We start from the raw sequence: 23,696 nt of genomic DNA, 5'->3' as shown, positions 1-23,696 counted from the left end.
GTTAACACAACTACAACAACAAAATCAGCGAGGTGGAGAATTTAGGTTGGAAATAGTTTTCTCACCCCCATAGTAAATGTTAAATTCCGTATTGGTTTTCCTAGCTGCCAGAAGGCAGAGCCCAGTCAGAATACCCGTCATGAGTATACAGTCCTCTCTTTTTAATGATAGAAGCAACTTTGTTAGTCTAAGGTTGTAAGACCTACACATAATCTTTGATACTTTACAGCCCCGCGCTTGAACCCACTCCTTTCCCGCTTGGTCGATCATGTGCACCTCTCGCCTTCGCTCAATCTCGCCCATTCTAACTGGGACGTCTACGGAGCAAGCTTCAAAGGAGGCGCCCTTTTTAGCTAGTTCGTCCGCTTTTTCATTCCCATCTATTCCCATATAACCTGGGACCCAATAGAGATGTATGCTTCTCCCTGTCCCGATTCTCTCCACAGACTGCTTACACTCTAACACGCATTTAGATGCTATGCGAGATTAATGCTTTAATTGCTGCTTGATAGTCAATATAAAAGTTAACACGGTTGCAGCTTAGGCTATTCTCTGCCAGGGTTTCTACTGCTTTAGTTACGGCTAATATTTCCGCTTGGAAAACGCTACAGTAATCCGGCAGCCTGTAGGATCTGCTTATTTCCGGATCAGCACAGTATACCGCAGACCCTACTCCTTCCACTACTTTGGAACCATCTGTGTACACATGTATCGCCTCGTCCGCCATTTGCGCACCCTTGCTCCAACCGCCCACCTCTATTGTGGCCTTAAGATCTCCCTCGAAGCGCAGATAGGGAATCAGGTAGTTTGTTCGTCTTGTGATTGATGACGCTATACTACTATGGTCATATGGTTGGTGCTCTAGCTGCCCCGAGGCACCGAGCCTGGTTGCGGTTGTTAATGCTATGTTCTTTGCTACCAGGTCTGCAGGTGGAATGTGCAGAATGGCATACAGTGTAGCCGTCGGGGTTGTTTTCAGGGCTCCCGTAATGCTAAGAATCGATAGTCAGCATACCCCCTCTAATTTTTTGAGGTATGTTGGTTTTTGTGTGGATTTCCACCAAACAAGAACTCTATAGTATAGAATAGGGCTTGAGGGTATTAATCCGTTGGGTTTTATTATTATTATTATAACTATTACTATTATTATTCATAATGCTTGAAAAATCATTGCGGGAACGCGTTTCAAACCCAGAAATATTAATTTCAACTGAGTAAAAATCACGTAAAAATAGACTACACTTAAGTTATTACTATCGTGACGTCATGTGTATATACTAGCAGACCCGGCAGACGTTGTTCTGCCCTAAATTTGGCCTACCTGCATACATTTTATTTTTTCGTTTAACTCTGCCATATATTATATATATATATTACTCTGTACTAAAGCACTCATCAATAGCTATCATTTGATATCCATATTGTATAAACACTGTCGAGGCATTCACTGGCCCACGTTTTGGCCTATATCTCGAGACCCTATTCACCCAGGGGTATGAAAATTACCATCACAGCTTTCATTACTCATCAACAGCTTTCATTTGTTATCCATATCTATTAACACATTCTAGGGTACTAACACACATTTCGCCTTTCCTTATATATATATATATATATATATAGATTTTTATTTTTCACACTTCACTATAATATTAAAACGAAATGCAGATATTCATTGCTTTTGAAATTCGGCTTAAAAATTGCACATGGAACAACTAAAGACTCTCCTGAATTAACAAAAAAATGTCTTGGTACTACTAAATCGCGGGCCCCCTCAGAAACCCCGGGTCCGTGGGTAAGCCCCCCGCTCTCTCTCGATGGGCCTGGTGATGTGCTATACTTGATATCATTCGCTATAATATTTTTTATTGATAAGCAGGTTGTTTAATTAAACACTAAGCAATTACACGGAAGTATATCCGCACCACCTGAAAATATGAGTGCCGCTGCGTATACGTAACATTTTATTATTACGTATAAACATTTAAAAAAAATTGCAATAAAATAATATTGCGAATATAAACTGAGATGTGACCTATTCTATATTTCAAGTTAGATCAAACTACACACGGGGTGCAAAACAAATTCAAAATCGGTTCAGTAGTTTAGGAGTCCATCGCGGACAAACATAGTGACACGTGATTTTTATATATAAAGATTTTAACATTTTGTAATAACTAAAAAGGAACAATTAATTGAAAGCCTCATATACCATGATATACCGGATATGATTTAAAAATTGTCCGAGTATAAATTCGTAATTACGAGAACGCGGGAAAAATAAGTCAAAGGCGCAGATTCCACAGATGAATCGGGCGTCATGTTGAAATTGAACTCATTCGTATAGTCAAGTAAGATAAAATCAGCTTAAGTGCCGTAATTGTATGCCGTAAACAATAAGTGCATCATTCCCGGAACGTTGATTTAGACGACGTAGAGATTGAAATCATACATCAATCTTTAGTATACAAGATGGGTAGTTATGGCAAATATACTTAATTAAAGAAAAAAGGGTTTTATATAATACCGAGCACAAAGTTTTGAATAAAGATGTCAAAATCGTCATTTCGAGAACGGGACATTTCGGTAATGTTCCCGGAATGACGAGATTTGAAAACGACGAATAAAAGGATTTCAGCATTTTTTGACCTTGATTACACGAGTATTTACTGATGTCAGAAGCCGTGGATGCAATTAAACGTAAATTTATTACAAATTAATTATAACTAGTATGTTTAAATATTTTTAAGTATAATCGTCATTTCGGGAACGCAAACTAAATCGACTAAAAGTTAACTGCTTGACTAGCCAACAACTTCTTGATCTAGCACCGCCTTCACAGGGGTTAAGGGAACATCTCCATAAACACTATGACGAGTTCTGGCACCTGCCAACACAGCCGTTTGATCCAGACAAGCATAAGCAGACCCTAAGTCAAATCCACACAGAATCGGTAAACACTTTTGCCAGGACGCGCCCGGTGAACCCCGTTTTAATATGCAATATCCTACCCTTGCAGAAGAAGAAAGCGCACCACCACGGGAGACACTAGTCACCCAACCCAGCGGGTCAGGGGGTTAGAATATACCCGCGGTAGGTATGCCTGTCGTAAGAGGCGACTAAAATACCGGATTGGCCTGAAGGTTTAATGTGGCCATATATATCGTTCCCAAGATGGTCGGGCCAGCACCTTAATGATGCTGTGTTACCGGAGCGTACCGGATCTGTAAACGGCAAAGGACCATCACATCGATCACTCCCTAAACCTTCGGGGAGCAACCATATCGCTACAACAACAACAACAACAACACTAGTCACCCTGACCCAACTTCGTTCTGGATACTGTAACACATCACACCAACCATCTTTTCAATTGTAATGTGGAACATACGCCTCTAACACCTATCTCCCTATGGTTCGCCCCTGTTGAAACAGCCAGTTTCATTGGACTCCCGTTAGAGGACTTTGGTGAGTAGTCGTGCCCATTGAATGGGGCGAATCACTTAATACAACAGCAATTTCAAGTTAATATTTTATGATCACGGGTTCGAGTCGAGCTGAAGGCCTTACAATAAGTAATTATTTTATCTTATTATTGTTATGATACATTTTTCTTAAATGAAAAAAATTGTCTAAATGTTTTCTTGCTTCTATTCTAATTTAAACAATTAATTAAGCTTTCCCTTTCTTCATTATATTTTTTCCAAACAACTGCAAAAATACTCTGTGACAACTGCTTATCACCAGTAACACCACAAGAAGTTGTTAGATTAGGCAACTTCAACTAAGAATTAATTTTTGACTGGTTGAGTTGTATTCAATCATACCAAATTGCAAAATATCAACTGAAAAAGAACTCAACTCTCTAAACCGTAATAGGGAAAATAATTCCTTATAGACTTCTATCTGTGACACACTCATTATATACTCATAGCAAATAGCTAAACTTAAATACGATAAACACAGATGCTTTTTAAAAGTGGCAGACGTATTTTCACCAAGAAAATTTGAATGGGTTTTTGCAAAAAAATTGTTAAAGCAGTGGACTTACATCATCACATTAACCCTTCTAACATCAATTTCTTTATTTCGGAACGAAGCGAAATTTAATATGAACTATTCTATTCTATTTGGCAGTATTTGTTTAAAGTTGCTTTAATTTGTATAATGTTAAATTGTTTACGTATTTGCCAATTGGTAAGAGCACGTAAATTTTTTTGCGATGTATTTTCGTATCTTTGAGGGTTGCATAAAACTGAACCACGTCGTGGTTCGCAATCGTGGAGAACGGCTCCGAGTAGTTTATACCGAAAGCGGGAAAAGCTACCCTTCAAAAAACGCGAGGACTCTATAAATAATGTAAGGAATACTCCTTTGGGAGTATAGGACTGCTCCAAATCTATTCTGTATTCATACAAAAAATGTGCTCCAATTAACATTGCGATGTCCTAGGAGAGGAGTAGGTGATCCCACTCTCGCTTTGTTTGTAAGTATTCCATAGAGTACATACGTTAGAGTACTTTCCAAAGTACTTTCACTGTAGTACTCCATGGAGCACCCACAGAAGATCATATGCCAAAGTACTAAAGAGGAATTGTGTCGGAAAGAATTATCGAAGTGAATTTAATTTAAAATGAAAGTAAATGAAGAGGGGCAATACAACTTTTATATTTTATACTACGAATATTCTTATGTTATTTAGCATTTCCGTGAATAAAGAAGCTAATATAATACGCATACGTGAATAAAGAAACTAATATAATATGTATACCTAAAACCAGTGCGCTGTTGCATTTTATCAGAGTTGCCAAAGTAAAATTTTATTATTAGTTATTTGCATGCAATATTTTACTTTTGGCAACTCTGTTCGATCGTCATCGTGTCGTGATCACTGTCGTTAAAAAACGAGCAATGATCGGCTGATGGTGGTCCGCAAACGCATTGCAAAGGCGTATTGTTAGAGTACTCCAACATGTAGAAAATAGAACACGTAATCCAACAATTTTTGCAGGGTAGTCATCTACACCCGAATCACTACAGGGGTGGCTTTCCATAATTCGATAGTCGGCACTCGTTAGCTCGATACTTTAATTCGATATCGAACGCTCGACGACACAGTTTTGGTTTACGTATTTCAATTTGAGTACATTTTTCTCGTGTATCAAAAAGTGTTTCGAAAGTATATTGGAATCATCAAAATAATTTCAATAGGGAAAAGCGTTTGTTTGCTGACTCCTTAGCTTAAAATTATTCCTCAAATAATCGCAAAAGCATTAAAAACTCTAGCTTACGAAAAGCAATTCGACACCTAAGGTACAATCGAACAGGGGTGGCTTTCCGTAATTCGATATCGATCAAGAACGAGCATAAAATAATCGTTGCTTTGGTGATTATTTAGGGAATGATTTTTTCTTCAGAGATTAAGAAACAGACGCTATTTATAAAAGAAAATATTCTGGTAGTTCCAAAAAGCTTTCTAAACATTCCTTGAAATCTGCAAATGAAAGAGATCAATGGCATCATCGAGCGTTCGATATCGACTTGAAGTATCGAATCAACAAGTGTCGACTATCGAATTACGGAAATCCGCCCCAGATTGTATCGAACGTTCGATGCGACGCGACGAGATTTTGTGTTACGGAACGCAAAAACGAGTATTTGATACTCGTTTTTGTTCGATATCGAATTTCGGAAAGCCGCCCCGGGCCTATTAGTTTGGTATATTTTCTGCTTAACCCTTTCGCCCCTACTGGGACAATACGTCCCAGCAAACTTCAAACATGTGTATAACTTAATTTTTATCCAATTATGCATTGAAATGTGCCCAATAAAACCTTGAAGCCTTCTTTGATGATCAGTAACCGCATTCCATTATTTTTGACATCAATTTCCCGTTACGCAATATTTTGCACAGACATGTCGCGAAATTCCATCAGTACCGCGTTGTATTTCAGTGTGAAACGTCTATCTGGTACCGTTTTTATTCGTAATATACCGCTTGCTGTAAAATTTAGGTGTGAATAAATATTATTCCTTCGAAATTGGAAAGAAATTATAATGAAAAAAGTAAGTTTTTTTTATTTATAACTGCATTGGGACATATAATCCCAATAATGCATAGTGTGGTCATGAATATGGAGAAAGCTTTAGAACCCCAGGAATATGCCCTAGGTGTTTTCTGAACATTGCCGGAGCTTTCAACAATGTCTCGAAAAGAGCAATCATGGACAGTCTCAACTCGATTAAAGTTCATCCAGCTTTAACAAATTGGAACGGCTCCATGTTAAGTTACAGAGCGATCACATTGAAATTTGTATATACGAGGCAACAAAATCTGTAAACAGAGGAACGCCGAAGGGTGGGGTTTTATCACCAATGCTGTGGACGCTTGTTATAAATCAATGGCTAAGGCGGTTCGACAAAGGACCAGCCAAGTTTACGGCATATGCAGATGGATGACGCTTCAGTAATCATAAGAGGCAGATGCCTAACAACAACCAGCTCTCTGATGCAGCAGGCCATTTGGCGCATCTGGATACTGAAAAAAACCTCATTAAAATGCTTAAGGCTGTTTAACGCCAACTTTGTACAGCGACCATCCCAATTGTATTTATGAACTAAACTATCTTTTATTAATTGCCTAAAAACGTCGTCCAGCGATGAAATTTGTCCCAGCGGGTATATTACGTTTACGTAATGTGCCAAACTATGGTATTAACTTACGAATATAAAGAACGGTCCGCTCAAAATGCAAATAGATTGATCACGCCTTTTGCTGAAGTAGAGAACATTTTTTTTGTTGTCGTGGACACATTGTCGTGGAAACACTATGTGGAAGAGAGGTCGAAAAAAGCCTCAGCGGTACTGAGGATGCTAGGATGCATGTGGAGCATATCACCGAAACGCTCCCATTGCGCAGTTACGGCAATTGTCAAACCCATACTTTACGGGTTCTTGTTTGCCGGATAGCCATATAAATGGTACGTATACCAAAAAACTTGTGGGGGTATGCAGCGTATCAATTATAAGCATAACGGAGCCATAAAAAGCATTGCGCTACACAATCCCTTGAATCATTCCGGTACATTACAATTCCTTTGAAATAATATATGTTTTATGTGTTCTGATTAAAATTTGTAGAGATGAGGATTGGAATGAGTTCAATGACATTAACAAAGTTATTATACGGCAACCAATTCGCACGGAGTATCGCATCGCATTTCCGTACCTATACAACAACATGCCACATTTTGTGCATCTATCTTGGTAAGTAGTCTTTATATATTTAAGTGAATATCTTTAAAAAAAACAAGCCACTCTGAATTTCTGAAATCTGGAACTATGATTTTTGAACTTTTGTAAGTGGCATAAAAAACCAACTCATAAGAAAATTACTACCACAATGCGACTTTGTCTTAAAAAATTTTTAGAGGTACAACCTGCGTGCAGGCTGTTAAATAAAGCTTACATTTTTCAGCTGCTAACAGTTGTATACAATTACGTTTTATTAAAAATATTAGCACTGTTGAAATGAAAGCACATGTGTTTTATACTTTTTTTCTTTTTTTGCATAGGTACCATACTCCTAATGTTGTTTACATTAAAACTGAAGATCCAGACTTGCCAGCATTTTACTTTGATCCACTAATTAATCCTATTTCCCATCGTCATGCTAATGCCAAAATAACGGAACCTACACCGGACGAAGATGAAGATTTCTCATTGCCTGATGAAGTGCAACCGTTCTTACAAGACACTCCACTTTATACGGATAACACAGCAAACGGTATAGCTTTGTTATGGGCACCACGTCCTTTCAATTTGCGTTCGGGTCGTACAAGACGTGCAATAGATGTGCCACTCGTGAAAAGCTGGTATAAAGAGCATTGTCCCCCTGGTCATCCGGTCAAAGTACGTGTGAGCTATCAGAAATTATTGAAATATTATGTGCTTAATGCACTCAAGCATCGCAAACCAAAACCCCAGAAAAAAAGGTTCGCCAGAAATTAAACTAATAGCTGTAAGAACTGGAATAAAGTTCTATTTTTTTCTCTGCAATTTTAGGTACCTATTCCGTTCATTTAAAGCAACTAAATTTTTCCAAACCACTACCCTGGATTGGGTAGAAGCTGGCTTACAAGTTTGCCGTCAAGGTTATAACATGCTTAACTTATTGATTCATCGTAAAAATCTTAACTACTTGCATTTGGATTATAATTTCAATTTAAAGCCAGTGAAAACATTGACCACAAAAGAACGTAAAAAATCCCGCTTCGGAAATGGTATGTATCCAAGTTGAAATTAATACTGTAACGAATTTAGGGAAATTTCGCTTATTCCAAATCTTCTACTAACGTTCGTACCGCTAAATTGTTGAACAAATAACTCCAATATTCAATATTGCAAAATGGTCTTTATTAGACTACTTTGAAAATACTTCACAATAACACTTATACTTCGCAACTGATAGCGTGCTAAATCAAACTGATTGCTCATGCCTCAGCTTGTGCTGCTTTTATACTCTTCGGTTTCCTCGTTCGCATACTTCTAGGCGTTTCTTCTTCTAGAATTTACTATTTAGTTACCAGCTATAAACTACAGATGCACGTTTATAGCTTCTCGCATAGCAATATGCGCGTGTATATGTGAGTAATACTTCCACCAATGATTGCATACTTTTGTGAGTATGTCAGATATATGCATGTGTTTGTGCGTATCTCCTCGCTGCTTCTCCGTTGCTTGTATGTGCATATGTGTAGACATAATGATTGCTTTGTTTATGTACATACCATTGACTGCTTAGTATCGGCTTAGAGATGACAGTGTCCCTTATTGTTGCTAATATTCGTCACAATACGATGACAACTAAAGATATTATCATCTTTAAAATTAGACCATTTGCTCCATCTAATGCGATTTTCTGAGAAAATGGTGAGTAATTCGTTTCTTTAGCAAAATCAAACAAGCCACTTTTTTCTTAAAAAATCGAGTATGAGCAAATGCAAATACTTTCATCTCCCGATCCCTCATTTCGAAAATATACCTTCGATATATGACAAATATACCCGTTATATTATTCTTAAGTACATTTTTTACAGCCTTCCATTTGTGCCGTGAAATTTTACGTCTGACAAAATTAATCATCGATTCGCATGTTCAATATCGTCTTAATAATGTAGACGCATTTCAGTTGGCCGATGGCCTACAGTACATATTTGCGCATGTTGGTCAATTAACTGGCATGTATCGTTACAAGTACAAGTTGATGCGACAGATACGCATGTGCAAAGATTTGAAACATCTTATCTATTACCGCTTTAACACCGTAAGTATTTTTTTTGTCATTTTATAACAAAATCGTTGGTAAAATATTTTCTAAAAAAGGGGTTATAGACATGAAACTCGTCTTTTTAAAGGAACTTAATGGCCCGTTATACATTCGTGATTAAGTTTTTTTCATAGTTGAATGATGCTAATACTTAGCATAATCGCTTTTATTGAAGGCAGATCTCAGCAAAATTGAAGTCTAATGGTCAAATGTCTGAAGGCATAATTTTTACCGAAAGGTTGTTGTTGTTGTAGCGATAAGGTTGCTCCCCGAAGGCTTTGGGGAGTGTTATCGATGTGATGGTCCTTTGCCGGATACAGATCCGGTACGCTCCGGTAACACAGCACCATTAAGGTGCTAGCCCGACCATCTTGGGAACGATTTATATGACCACGTTAAACCTTCAGGCCATCCCTCCCTCCCCACCCCCAACTTCCATGAGGAGCTTGGGGTCGCCAGAGCCTCGTCTGTTAGTGAAACAGGATTCGCCGCGGATAGGTGAGGTTGACAATGGGGTTTGGAGAAGCTATATATTGCGCTGGCAACCTGAAGGGTTACACTACACAATCCCTTCAATCTGGTATTTTAGTCGCCTCTTACGACAGGCATACCTACCTCGGGTATATTCTGACCCCCTAACCCGCTGGGGAAACCGAAAGGTAGCATCTATTCGTATCGATATGCGAATGCATTTTCTTAACAACGATATGAAGGATTAATTTAAATAACGATATATAATGCGAATTTAATGGAGGGAACCCTTCCCACGGCATCTGGCTTCATGTACCAAGGCTTATCCTTTCAGTGTAACCCTATTTAATTTGTTGCGTCCATCCCACATTATGTCATCCCCAGAGCAGATCCTTCCAGCGGGACTGCTCCATACTTTCTTGCTCCGGGAAGGTATTGAACCTAACCCTGGTCAATAGAAATGGTTTTGCTGCGTGCGCCGGAAATGAATACTTTTAGGACGGTTGCACTTATGTCAGTGTGTCATGTGCAAAGGATGGAACGGGGTGATCTGGGTTAGATCCCAACATTCGTCTGGCGCCCGGGTTTTGCGCATTAGCGCTCCAACTATCTTCTAGATGCTCATGCATTCCTCGGTCGACAAATCAAATCGCCAGGTCATCAGACAAGCACATAAACACAAAAATAGCGCGCCATCTATATCATCACCGCCACAGAGGCCATCAAACATGCTAAAACATACGAAGCAGTAGGACCAGGCAGTAAAGCCATGCCGATGCTTAGAAACCTTCGCAATGAAATATTTAAATATCTAGCGCATGTCTTCAACCTGTGTGTCCACCTCCGTCATCCCCAAAAAATGGAAAATGGTGAGTGGTATCGCTACTAAAACCTGGACAACTAGCTTACGTAAGATAGTTATATCGTCGGATATTTCTCCTATCGCCAGTAGCCAAGACACTAGAAGCCATTCTGCCCCCTATTTCATGGCAAACCTGCGTCTTGCCAATCTTCAGCATGGCTTTCGAAAACTAAATAGCACTAAACGCATTAAAAGCCAACAACACACAGATAAATGTGGTTACTCCTTTATCCCATTTATCTATCGTTAGCGCAGTGCTCATAAACTGCGTCGAATGGCAGCCAATGCTTACTTAAGCATTTGCCCTGCTGCCCATACTCCTGTCAATACAGCGACTTGCTAAGTTTTTCACCTCTGAAAAGCGGGCTTTTATTAATTTTGAAAAAGCTAACTGGGAAGGCTACACAACCTCAATTTTTTGCTGCTCTCCTCATTCCGACTGATGTCCGGCAAGGCGAGCGTGCGTTTCGCAAGTTCATTGCTTCAGCTTCTGCAGGCTTTATTCCGGCCGGCAGAATACCAGAAATCATACCGCATTTCTCGGATGAAGCTGCAAACTTAGCAAAACGAGCTTTTGGTCGCGGGGAATAACCTCAGCAATTATTCTTTTTTAAGGGAATACTATTTTAGTGGGTATACTGGCTTGGTCCCAGAGAAAAAATGTTCTTTGCAATGCATCCTTTTTTTACTTATAAACATTTACTTCCCCAGTTCTCTGACTTAGCAAAGTGTGTTGCAAATAATGAATAACACAGCTAACATGTATAATTATATAATTTTTTTTATTCATTCAGGGTCCTGTCGGCAAAGGACCAGGCTGTGGTTTTTGGGCACCTGGTTGGCGTGTTTGGTTATTCTTTATGCGTGGCATAACGCCTTTGTTAGAACGTTGGTTAGGCAATCTATTGTCACGTCAATTTGAGGGACGACACTCTAAGGGTGTTGCAAAAACCGTAACAAAACAACGTGTGGAATCACATTTCGATTTAGAACTGCGTGCTTCTGTTATGCACGATATTGTTGACATGATGCCCGAAGGTATTAAGCAAAACAAAGCACGTACCATTTTACAACACTTGTCTGAGGCATGGCGTTGTTGGAAAGCAAATATTCCATGGAAAGTGCCTGGACTACCAATTCCTATTGAAAATATGATATTGCGTTATGTAAAAATGAAAGCTGATTGGTGGACTAATACTGCACATTATAATCGTGAACGTATACGCCGTGGCGCTACTGTAGACAAAACAGTTTGTAAAAAAAATTTGGGCCGATTGACACGGCTTTATTTAAAATCCGAGCAGGAGCGTCAACACAATTATCTTAAGGATGGCCCATATATATCACCCGAAGAGGCTGTAGCAATATACACGACAACAGTGCATTGGTTAGAGTCGAGACGCTTTGGACCAATACCATTTCCGCCGCTATCTTATAAGCACGATACAAAGCTATTGATTTTGGCATTGGAACGTTTGAAGGAAGCTTATAGCGTTAAGTCGCGTTTGAATCAGAGCCAACGGGAGGAATTGGGTCTTATTGAACAGGCCTATGATAATCCACATGAAGCATTATCACGTATAAAGCGTCATTTGTTAACACAACGTGCATTCAAGGAGGTGCGGAACATAAATACATCTTTACTTCAAAATTTTATTTGCTAACTATTACATACCTTTTTAGGTTGGCATTGAATTCATGGACTTGTACAGTCATTTGATACCAGTTTACGATGTTGAGCCGTTAGAGAAAATAACCGACGCTTATTTGGATCAATATTTATGGTATGAAGCGGATAAACGTCGTTTATTCCCGCCATGGATAAAGCCAAGTGATACAGAACCACCGCCATTATTGGCATATAAATGGTGCCAAGGTAGGCTAAACTTAAATAAATAGAAAATAACTTTAAAGTGATATAAAAAGTGATGTATATAAATGAGTACATACAATAAGAACGTTAGTGTGTGTGTGATTTGTAGCAAAGTGATTTGTATTTGAAATCCCCTTGTTGCAAACCTCACGCATGCCCGTTACTAATATTCAGCGAACCAACTCAAAAATGGTTACTTGATGTGATACCCTGTAAGTAAATTTATAAGCAAAGTTCTGCTATGTTTAATAAGCAAATCCACTTGAATTAATTTCTAAATATTTTTTATCTCAAGGCATTAACAATCTGCAAGATGTATGGGATGTTGGCGAGGGTGAATGTAATGTGCTGCTTGAATCACGTTTTGAAAAGCTTTACGAAAAAATCGATTTAACGCTGCTAAATCGTTTGCTCCGTCTAATTGTCGATCATAATATTGCCGATTATATGACAGCTAAAAATAATGTGGTCATTAATTATAAAGACATGAATCACACTAACAGTTATGGCATTATACGTGGTCTACAATTCTCTTCATTTATAACACAGTACTATGGATTGGTTTTGGATCTGTTAGTGCTTGGCCTACATCGTGCCAGTGAGATGGCTGGTCCACCGCAAATGCCAAACGATTTCTTGACTTTCCAGGACACTGCTACTGAGACAGCACATCCAATACGATTATATTGTCGTTATGTAGATCAGATTCATTTGTTCTTCCGTTTTACGGCAGAAGAGGCGCGCGATTTGATCCAGCGTTATCTTACTGAACATCCAGATCCAAACAATGAAAATATTGTTGGTTACAACAATAAAAAATGCTGGCCCAGAGACGCACGAATGCGACTAATGAAACATGATGTGAACTTGTGAGTTAATTCATTAAAAATTCCGCGTGAGTTCTAAAACATAACGAAGTCTTTCTTCTACATTATATATATAATATAGAGGTCGCGCAGTGTTTTGGGACATCAAAAATCGGTTACCACGCTCAGTCACGACAATAAATTGGGAGAACACATTCGTGTCGGTTTATTCAAAAGATAATCCGAATTTGCTGTTCAATATGTGTGGTTTCGAATGCAGAATTCTACCCAAGGTTGAAATTTATAAAGTATTTTTCACAACCCGTTGGTTGATCAAGATTTTTATTTTTAGTGCCGTACACAAGCTGAAGAGTTTACACATCGCGATGGTGTATGGAATTTGCAAAACGAAGTTACCAAAGAGCGAACAGCTCAATGTTTCCTTCGCGTTGATGATGAGTCGCTGGGACGTTTTCACAATCGTGTTCGCCAAATATTGATGGCTTCCGGCTCTACAACGTTTACAAAGGTTTTTAAAAATCTAAAAAAAAAAATTAAAGATTCAATATTCATTTATTTATTTATTGTCCATTACAATTCGCAGATTGTTAACAAATGGAATACTGCACTTATTGGTCTAATGACCTATTTCCGCGAAGCTGTCGTAAATACCCAAGAGCTTCTAGACTTGCTGGTGAAATGTGAAAACAAAATTCAAACACGTATCAAAATTGGTCTCAATTCGAAAATGCCTTCACGTTTCCCGCCTGTGGTATTCTACACTCCTAAAGAATTGGGTGGCTTGGGTATGTTAAGCATGGGTCACGTACTAATTCCCCAATCAGATTTGCGTTGGTCTAAGCAAACTGATGTTGGCATAACACATTTTCGCTCAGGTATATTTGATAATTGATATTTCTTGTTATCTTGTTCACATAAAAGAAGGTTGCCATTTACCCAATGTTAGGTATGTCTCATGACGAGGATCAGCTTATTCCAAATTTGTATCGTTATATTCAACCATGGGAGAGCGAATTCATTGATTCCCAACGTGTTTGGGCCGAATATGCATTAAAGCGTCAAGAGGCAAATGCGCAGAATCGGCGTCTAACTTTGGAAGACTTAGAGGACAGCTGGGATCGCGGTATACCACGTATAAATACACTTTTCCAGAAGGACCGCCACACACTTGCGTATGATAAGGGATGGCGTATACGTACCGAATTCAAACAATATCAAGTGCTGAAACAAAATCCGTTTTGGTGGACGCATCAGCGACACGATGGTAAATTATGGAACCTTAATAATTACCGTACAGATATGATACAAGCCTTAGGCGGCGTTGAAGGCATTCTGGAGCATACACTTTTCAAGGGTACATATTTCCCTACTTGGGAGGGTCTTTTCTGGGAGAAAGCATCTGGTTTTGAAGAGTCTATGAAGTACAAAAAACTAACAAATGCTCAACGTTCTGGTTTGAATCAAATTCCGAATCGCCGTTTTACGCTGTGGTGGTCACCAACTATAAATCGTGCCAATGTCTATGTTGGTTTCCAGGTGCAACTTGATTTGACGGGTATTTTTATGCACGGCAAAATTCCCACGCTCAAAATCTCCCTAATTCAAATCTTTCGAGCTCACTTATGGCAAAAGATTCATGAATCCATTGTAATGGATCTTTGTCAAGTATTCGATCAAGAACTGGATGCACTCGAAATTGAAACAGTTCAAAAGGAAACTATACATCCACGCAAATCGTATAAAATGAACTCATCTTGTGCTGATATTTTGCTATTTCCCGCTTACAAATGGAATGTATCGCGACCATCTTTGCTGGCGGACACGAAAGATACAATGGATAATACAACAACACAAAAGTATTGGTTGGATATTCAGCTACGTTGGGGTGATTATGATTCACATGATGTGGAACGTTATGCACGTGCTAAATTCCTCGATTATACTACGGACAACATGTCCATTTATCCATCGCCGACTGGTGTTCTTATTGCTATTGATTTAGCATACAACTTACACTCAGCCTATGGTAATTGGTTTCCTGGTTGCAAGACACTTATACAACAAGCTATGGCGAAAATTATGAAAGCCAATCCTGCGTTATATGTGCTACGTGAACGTATACGCAAAGCTCTGCAATTATATTCATCTGAACCGACGGAACCGTATCTGAGCTCCCAAAATTATGGTGAACTATTTTCAAATCAAATAATTTGGTTCGTAGACGACACCAATGTATATCGCGTTACCATACACAAAACGTTTGAAGGCAATTTAACTACGAAACCCATTAACGGTGCAATTTTCATTTTTAATCCACGAACTGGGCAATTGTTCTTAAAAATTATTCATACTTCAGTATGGGCTGGTCAAAAACGTTTAGGTCAGCTGGCAAAATGGAAAACAGCCGAAGAAGTAGCGGCGTTAATTCGTTCCTTACCAGTAGAAGAACAACCTAAACAAATTATCGTTACTCGTAAGGGTATGTTGGATCCATTGGAGGTGCATTTGTTGGATTTCCCAAATATTGTGATTAAGGGTTCTGAGCTACAACTACCATTCCAGGTGAGCTAAAGTTATTGTTTGGTAGTTTAACTTTCATCTGTATAATTTTACTCATTATTTTGAACAAACTTCATCTACACATAAATAAGTGTGTATTATATTCAATAAAATCTGAAGTGGAATAGGGTGCAGTGCAATAATGATTGGAGATATAACGCCCGAGGACCTTATTTCCTGTCGAAAGGGGAAGTAGCGCCCGTTGACAAAGGGAAATAACGCCAGCTGGTTTTATTTCTTTTTCAAAAGGGAGATGAAGCCCGTGGCCGTTATTGCTTTTTTAGGAAATAACGCCCACTGTTACCAATGTTGTGGCGAATGTTGACATCACTAGGATGTTAGTAAATAAAGGCACAACAAGAAGAAAGCAAACTGCCACTCTTGTGTACATCAAATCAATCATCATTTATACACATACATACAAGGCAACGAAGAGATACAAACACATGTAGTCATCAGCCGAAGTTGGTTCTCACACATGCACACGCATGTACATATGTAGCTCAATTACCAAGCAGGAGATACAGCAGAAGGCAAAACGTCTAGACTTTAGTAGAAATATGCGAATGAAGCAACGGAGAGTATAAAGCAGCGTAAGCTGAGTAATTAGTAATCAGTTTGATTTAAACACGCTATCAGTTGCGAAGTGAAGTATAATTGTAAAGCATAGTTGGACTACCCCAAAGTAGTCCAATAAAGACCATTATGCAATACAGAATATTGGAGTGATTTATTCAACAGTTTAGCGATTCGAACGTTAGCAGAAGGTTTCAAATAAGCGGAATTTCCCAAAATTTGTTAGATTATTATAATAATTTCCATGCCCACATTGGAGTAAAAAATGGAAACAAAAAATAAATTACAATAATACAAAATAATAAAACCAAATAATAAAAAATAAATAAAATAACATAAAAGAGAAAAAAGTAAAACAATACTAAATTAAACTAAAGAAAGCGATGTTATGTAAAAGAAAATAACGGTATAACAAAACTGAATGATAAAATAAAAGTAAAAAAAAAATAAAGTCAATGCTTATTATTTTTTCTTACATTTAATTGTTCTCATATTAGTTTTTTTTTTCATTTTCATTCGTTTTATTATATATTGTTTTGTTTTTATTTTTGTTATGTCATACACAATCCAATACGTTGCGAAATCTTCATACAAAGTTTTGATTTCGAAGAGATCCCGGGGCGTTATTTTCCGGGCGTTACTGCACTGCACCGTTGAATAGCTATTTCCTTATTCTGCATTCACACAACAGTAAATGACGAGTAGAGTGTCAGCTTGAAATAGAATCCCAGCTGTTAAATTGGGAGATATTACTTTTTTTACATTTCTGCTACGAATAATAAAAACAGGAAAGCATCTTATACCGTTTTACTCTAAGCGATCCAAACCAAGTGAAATATATTAGTAACATTGTTTGATTCTTACTTACTTAATTGGCGCTTAACCGTCTATACGGTTATGGCCGTCCAACAAGGCGCACCAGTCGCTGCTTCGCTCCGCCAACCGGCGCCAGTTGGTCTTACCAAGGGAGTTTAAATCGTTTTCCACCTGGTCCTTCCAACGGAGTGGGGGCCGCCCTCTACCTCTGCCTCTGCTTCCATAGGCGGGTTCCGATAGAAACACTTTCTTGGCCGGAGCATCATCTTTCATTCGCATAACATGGCATAGCCAGCGCAGCCGCTACGTTTTAATTCGCTGGACTATGTGGATGTCTTCGTATAGCTCGTACAGCTCATCATTAAATCTTCTTCGGTACTCGCCACCGCCAACGCGTAGAGGTCCAGTTTGTTTTATTCTAGGGTTCAGAAAACCCTCAAAATACACGCGTATTCCGATGAGTATTTATTTAAAAAAATACTTATGTTTTAAAACATCATAAGCGTTGTCATACAATTTACTCCTCACTTATATGCCTCATTCATGAACGAGCATTTGAAAAGTTTTAAAGTGAGCACTATCTAATATCTAATATATTGTAACGAATTTGCTTGCAAATCCTCTTATTTGCAATCCTCTGCTAAGTTCGAATCACTAAACTGTTGAATAAATAACTCCAATATTGAATGATGGAAAAATGGCCTTTATTAAGTACTTCACAATAACACTCAAACTGTGCAACGAATAGCTTAATAACCAAACTGATATCTTAAAGAAAACTGACTTTCAAAATAATAGTGCTATTGCTCGCTAGATATCGTCTTACTCGTAACTGCTTGACAATTCAAATCAAACTGAATTACTTCTTACTCGCTGGCGCCGCTTTTATAGTTTACGCTGCATACTTCTAGGCTCTTCGATTTCCAGAAGTTACTAGTTGTTTCGGCTACAAAATCGCCAGCCACAACTACGTGCACAAATTATTGCTCTCTCTTGTGACAACTCAGATAAGGTATATGCATGTGTTTGTAGTTTACAGTCTCCCGCACACACATAAGCGTATAAGTAAATTCATCGGTGTGTGACATCTCATCTCTTGCTGCCTTGTATGTAAATGTTGCTCGTCGGAATGTGTACATATGTGTAGACGCAATTATTTATTCGTTTATGTAGATACATAATTATTGAATTATTGATGTGCATTCACGTCACTGCTTAGATCGGCTTAGAGCTGGCAGCACTCCTTAGTTTTGCTAATATTCGTAACACTGCCCTCCACCTAAGTCTGATCGTCCCGATCAGACAAATCTCTCGATCTAAACGCTGCTAATCTCTCCAAATGAACCACTTTCATTTTGGTTCGTGGTTTGTATGCGGTACACTACATCGTTGATCCGTTTTACAAGTTTGTATGGGCCTTCCCAGTTACACTGCAATTTCGGGGACAAACCTTTTTTTCGTTGTGGGTTGTATAGCAGCACCAAATCTCCTTCCTGAAACCCTTCCGAATTAATTGCTTTATCGTACCTCGCTTTCATCTTGTCACTCATAATCTTTGCTCGTTGCCTTACCAGATCGTGTATCTCTCTCAGCTCTTCTTCTAAGACATCAGTGGATTTCTTGACATTCCTCTCCGCATCGGCATCTATCCCATACTTCAAATCAGCTGGCAGTCGAAGGTCATTGCCAAAAATTACCTTTGCGGGAGTTTGGCCCGTTGTGTCATGTACTGCCGATCGGTAGGCCATCAAGAATAATGATATGTGTGTATCCCAGTCCTTATGGTACTTGTCGACTACTTTCCTTAAATGCTCCTCCAATGTTCTATTGAAACGTTCCACCATACCATCGGACTGAGGATGCAATGCAGTTGTCCGTGTTTTTCGAATGCCCAACTTCTTGCACAGTTCTTGGAACACAGCTGATTCGAAATTCCTGCCTTGGTCAGAATGTAACTCCATTGGTACACCATACCTGGCAACCCATTCGTTTTTAACCACTTCTGCTACTGTTTCTGCTTCTTGGTTTGGGATTGGGTATACCTCTGGCCATTTACTGAAATAATCCATAACCACCAGTACGTATTTGTTTCCGCGGTTGCTAGTAGGAAATGGACCTGCGACATCCATGGCGATCCTTTCAAATGGTGCACCTGAAATATACTGCTTCATCTGGCCACGACTTCGGGTTTTGGGCCCTTTCGCTCTGTTGCATACCTCGCAATTGGCAATCCACTCGGTGACCGACTGACGGCAACCAACCCAATAGAATCTCTGCTTAATTTTCTCGAGTGTCTTCGTGATTCCAAGATGGCCTCCACTTGGACCATTGTGCAACTCGCTGAGCACGTCAGGAATCCTCTTTCTGGGAACAACTATAAGTTTCTTCTTGCACTGACCATCCTCACTCTCCCATACTCGATGCAAGCAACCGGATATCAATTCCAAACTGTTCCACTGTGCCCAATATGACTTCGCAATGGGACTCTCTGCTGACATATCCTCTCTGCTTGGTCTTTCGTTTCGTTCGAGCCCTTGCATAACATGTGGCAGATCCGTATCTTCTAGCTGACACTTTCTTAGTTGTTCCTTGTCCCATTCATCCGTACACGTTATAGTCATTAGCCGGACATCTATAATGTCTTCTTTAGCCTCGGCCTTTGAACAGTGCTTGCATTCCAAACTACATGGCCTTCGTGACATTGCATCGGCATTTCCATGGGTACTACCTTTTCGATGCTCAATGGAAAAGTCATAGCTTTGAAGTCGCTCGATCCACCGTGCCAATTGTCCTTCCGGATTACGGAACTGCAGAAGCCATTTCAATGCTGCGTGATCTGTCCTGACATGGAATCGCTGGCCGTAGAGGTATTTGTGAAAATGTTTAATGCACTCTACCAATGCCAACAGCTCTCTCCGCGTAACACAGTAGTTCCTCTCTGGTTTTCCAATCGAACGGCTGTAATATGCAACTACCTTCTCCTGTCCATCGACCAGTTGTGATAAAACGCCTCCTATAGCATATCCACTTGCATCTGTATCTAGAATAAATGTTGCTCCTGGAATCGGATATGCTAACATTGGGGCAGTGCACAAACGCTCCTTCAATGTTTGGAAAGCCACTTCTTGCTCCTTCTTCCATTCAAAAGCTTTGTTTTTTCTTGTAAGCTCATGGAGGCTATGGGCTACGCTGGAAAAATTTGGTACAAATCGGCGGTAATATGTGCACAGCCCAAGAAAACTTCTCAATTCATGTAGATTCTGTGGTCTTGGCCAATCCTGTACAGCCTCTATTTTTTCGTTCGCAGTGCAGATGCCCTCTGTCGTTACCTTATGACCCAAATAATTGACTTCCTTTTTAAACAGCGCACACTTTTTGGGACTTAACTTCAGACCAGCGCCAGCTATTCTGTGGAAAACTTCCTCCAAGTTCTTAAGATGTTCATCAAAGTTCTTGCCCAATACGATGATGTCGTCCAGGTACACCAAGCATGTTTTCCAATGTAGTCCTTTCAGTACCTGGTCCATGAGTCTCTCAAAAGTAGCTGGTGCATTACAAAGTCCAAAAGGCATCACTGTAAATTGCCAAAGACCATCACCGACACTGAAGGCTGTTTTCTCTTTATCTTCCTCCTTCACCTCCACTTGCCAGTAGCCGCTTTTCAAGTCCAGCGTGGAAAACCATTTCGTACCAGATAGCGAGTCCAGAGTGTCGTCAATTCTTGGCAATGGGTAGCTATCCTTTTTCGTTACGTCATTCAACTTCCGGTAGTCCACGCAAAACCTCATTTTTCCATCCTTCTTTTTTACAAGTACTACCGGTGAGCTCCATGGACTACCTGATGGTTCGATGACGCCGCTGTCGTTCATTTCTTGAATGATTTGACTCACAACTTCCCGCTTCGCCAGTGGAACCCTACGTGGAGCTTGACGGATCGGTCTCGCATCTCCAGTGTCAATTTGATGTTTCACAACGTTGGTGCGGCCTGGTTTGGAACCATCCTGGTCAAATATGTTCGCGTATTTTATGAGCAGTTGTTTTGCCTTACTCTGATAGGCTTCCTCTAGCCCATGCGTCCATGCCGTGATATCATTTGAAAGATCAGTATTACTAGATGAAACGTATTCCTGGAGCTGTTCACAGTTAATAACTACTTCGGCCTCTTGGCATCTTCCCAAAATAGCTCCTTTGGTCAAATTGAATGGTGACTTGAACTCATTGAGTACTCTTACCGGAATACGTCCATCTTGTTTTGTCATAGCCAGGGTTTTTCCTACAAGTATGTTCAGTGCTGATTTATTTGCTGCTTCGACAACCCACAATTTGTTTGTCCCACAATCTCCATCAACCTTTGCCCAGATGACTGCTTCTGATTTTGGTGGTATTTGCTGACTCTCTTCCACCAGCACTCGTTTACTGCTGTAGCCTCTTTCGTAGCCGAAATTAAGTGGCACATCCATGTTCTTATATCGCATCGTCTTGCTTTGCATGTCGATCTTGATGCCCTGGTCGATTAAGAAGTCCACTCCAATTATGATTTCATCAACAATCTCTGCCACTATAAAATTGTGTACTACCGTGACGTTCCCAATTGCGACTTCACATAATACTTCTCCTAGAACCGTGCTGTCTTCTCCAGTGGCTGTACGCAATCTTGCTCCATGCAATGGTGTTATCTTCTTGTTGACTAAATCCGCTCGAATGATGGAATGAGATGCACCCGTATCTACAGTCAGTAAACGTTCCTTTCCATCCACATGTCCTCCGACAGTAAGATTGTTTGACCTTCTTCCAATTTGTGAGATAGAGATTATGGGGCATTCAATTGAGGGAGCCAGCTGTCGCCCCTTGCGGCTGACTCGCTTTAGTTTAACGATTGAGTGGACTTGGAGATTTGCTCATCTCCTTCAGCTCTGCGTTTACGGCCACCCACATTGTTGGAGCTATTGGGACCGGTGCTGCAATGTCGTGCAATATGACCTGGGTTGCCGCACTTGAAACATTTAATAACTCCGGCATTTTTCTGTTGTGATCCCTTCAGTGCTTCCAAAATTGTGTCTACCCATTCTGGCCTTTCTACTTCTACACGATGAGCCTTATATGCTGGTTTACTTAATAGGGAGGCAGTTTCCTGAGTCAATGCATGTGATACCGTTTCAGCAAATGTCAGTTTTGGGTTCGCGTATGTAGCTCGCTTCGTTTCCACGTCTCGTATGCCATTTATAAAACTCTGGATTTTTACCCTCTCGGTGTATTCCACGGGTGCGTCCGCATTTGCGAGATGAGCCAATCTTTCAATATCTGAAGCAAACTCCTGCAATGTTTCATTTGCTTTTTGGTAGCGGTTTTGCAACTCAATTTGGAAATCTGTTTCCTATGCTCGCTTCCATAACGTCGTTCTACAGCAGCCATCAATGCTTCATAATTGTTCCGCTCTCCTTCGGGAATCGTCTGTAGAATTTCCGCTGCTGGCCCCTTCAATGCCACGAATAGTGCAGCAACTTTATCTTCCGCATTCCAGTTGTTCACTGCTGCGGTCTTCTCAAACTGTAGCTTGAAGACCTGGAAAGGAAGAGAACCGTCAAAAGATGGAGTTTTTACCTTCGTATTGCTCGCTGAAGCAGTCGGCCGATTAAGTTGCAATTCCTGTATACGACCTCTCAATGCATCCACCTCTGCCTCGAATTTTTCTTCAAATTGCGTTATTTTCTCGTCCATACGCGCTTCGAGTTTTGATGATATACGCGCCTCTTGCTCTTTCAGTTGTGTTTCCATCATTGATGTAATCTGTGTCGACATTTCTGAAATACGTGTCTCATGTGTTTCCAGCTGGGATGCCATATATGCCTTTTGCTCTTCCAATTGTGATGTTATACGGGTTTCCTGCGATTCCAGTTGGGATATCATATACGTTTTCTGTTCTTCCAGTTGTGATGACATGTTGGTGGATATTTGTGATGACATTTCTGTTATACGTGCCTCTTGCGCTTCCATCTTAGATGTTACTGTCGATGTTTGAGCAGTTATTGCAGCCAATATCAAGTTCAAGTCTGTGCTGGTAATTGTCTGTGATGATTCGTTTTTCTCTTCAATTTTTGTTGTCTCCTCGCCATCAAGATGAAAGACATACTCTTCCACATCAATTCCTTCTAATTCCATTGCCTCTCGTAGTCGTGCCTGAAGTTCGAGTTTAATGCCAGTTGTATTCAATCCACGGTTCTCCAACTCCTTCTTCAGTTGCGGGATCTTCAATTCACTTAACTTTGCCATGTCCTTGTTGTCCTCTGGAATTTATTCAACAATTCCTCTTCTGACACCAATTGTAACGAATTTGCTTGCAAATCCTCTTATTTGCAATCCTCTGCTAAGTTCGAATCACTAAAC

At 39.8% G+C, this 23,696-nt stretch overlaps 1 protein-coding gene across 3 annotated transcripts in view; it reads left to right on the top strand.

The window, feature by feature from the left end:
- The window catches only part of Prp8 (pre-mRNA processing factor 8), a 64,189-nt gene that overhangs the window by 24,731 nt on the left and 15,762 nt on the right, over nucleotides 1-23,696 (top strand). For 2 of the 3 annotated variants that reach the window (XM_067776687.1, XM_067776685.1), the window contains exons 4-14: nucleotides 7,141-7,266; nucleotides 7,575-7,994; nucleotides 8,065-8,282; nucleotides 9,099-9,325; nucleotides 11,456-12,280; nucleotides 12,345-12,537; nucleotides 12,830-13,403; nucleotides 13,483-13,633; nucleotides 13,693-13,869; nucleotides 13,945-14,236; nucleotides 14,308-15,923. In XM_067776687.1, the coding sequence (XP_067632788.1) occupies nucleotides 7,141-7,266; nucleotides 7,575-7,994; nucleotides 8,065-8,282; nucleotides 9,099-9,325; nucleotides 11,456-12,280; nucleotides 12,345-12,537; nucleotides 12,830-13,403; nucleotides 13,483-13,633; nucleotides 13,693-13,869; nucleotides 13,945-14,236; nucleotides 14,308-15,923 (4,819 nt within the window). Of the gene's footprint in view, nucleotides 1-7,140; nucleotides 7,267-7,574; nucleotides 7,995-8,064; nucleotides 8,283-9,098; nucleotides 9,326-11,455; nucleotides 12,281-12,344; nucleotides 12,538-12,829; nucleotides 13,404-13,482; nucleotides 13,634-13,692; nucleotides 13,870-13,944; nucleotides 14,237-14,307; nucleotides 15,924-16,012; nucleotides 16,682-23,696 lie in introns of those variants that run through there. The other variant, XM_067776688.1, reaches the window with a different exon arrangement.

This window comes from Eurosta solidaginis, chromosome 3, assembly GCF_040869045.1.
Source record: "Eurosta solidaginis isolate ZX-2024a chromosome 3, ASM4086904v1, whole genome shotgun sequence".
Classification (NCBI taxonomy): Eukaryota; Metazoa; Arthropoda; class Insecta; order Diptera; family Tephritidae; genus Eurosta; species Eurosta solidaginis.
The sequence above is the reverse complement of the archived record's forward strand: the minus strand, read 5'-3'. Positions and strand labels throughout refer to the sequence as shown.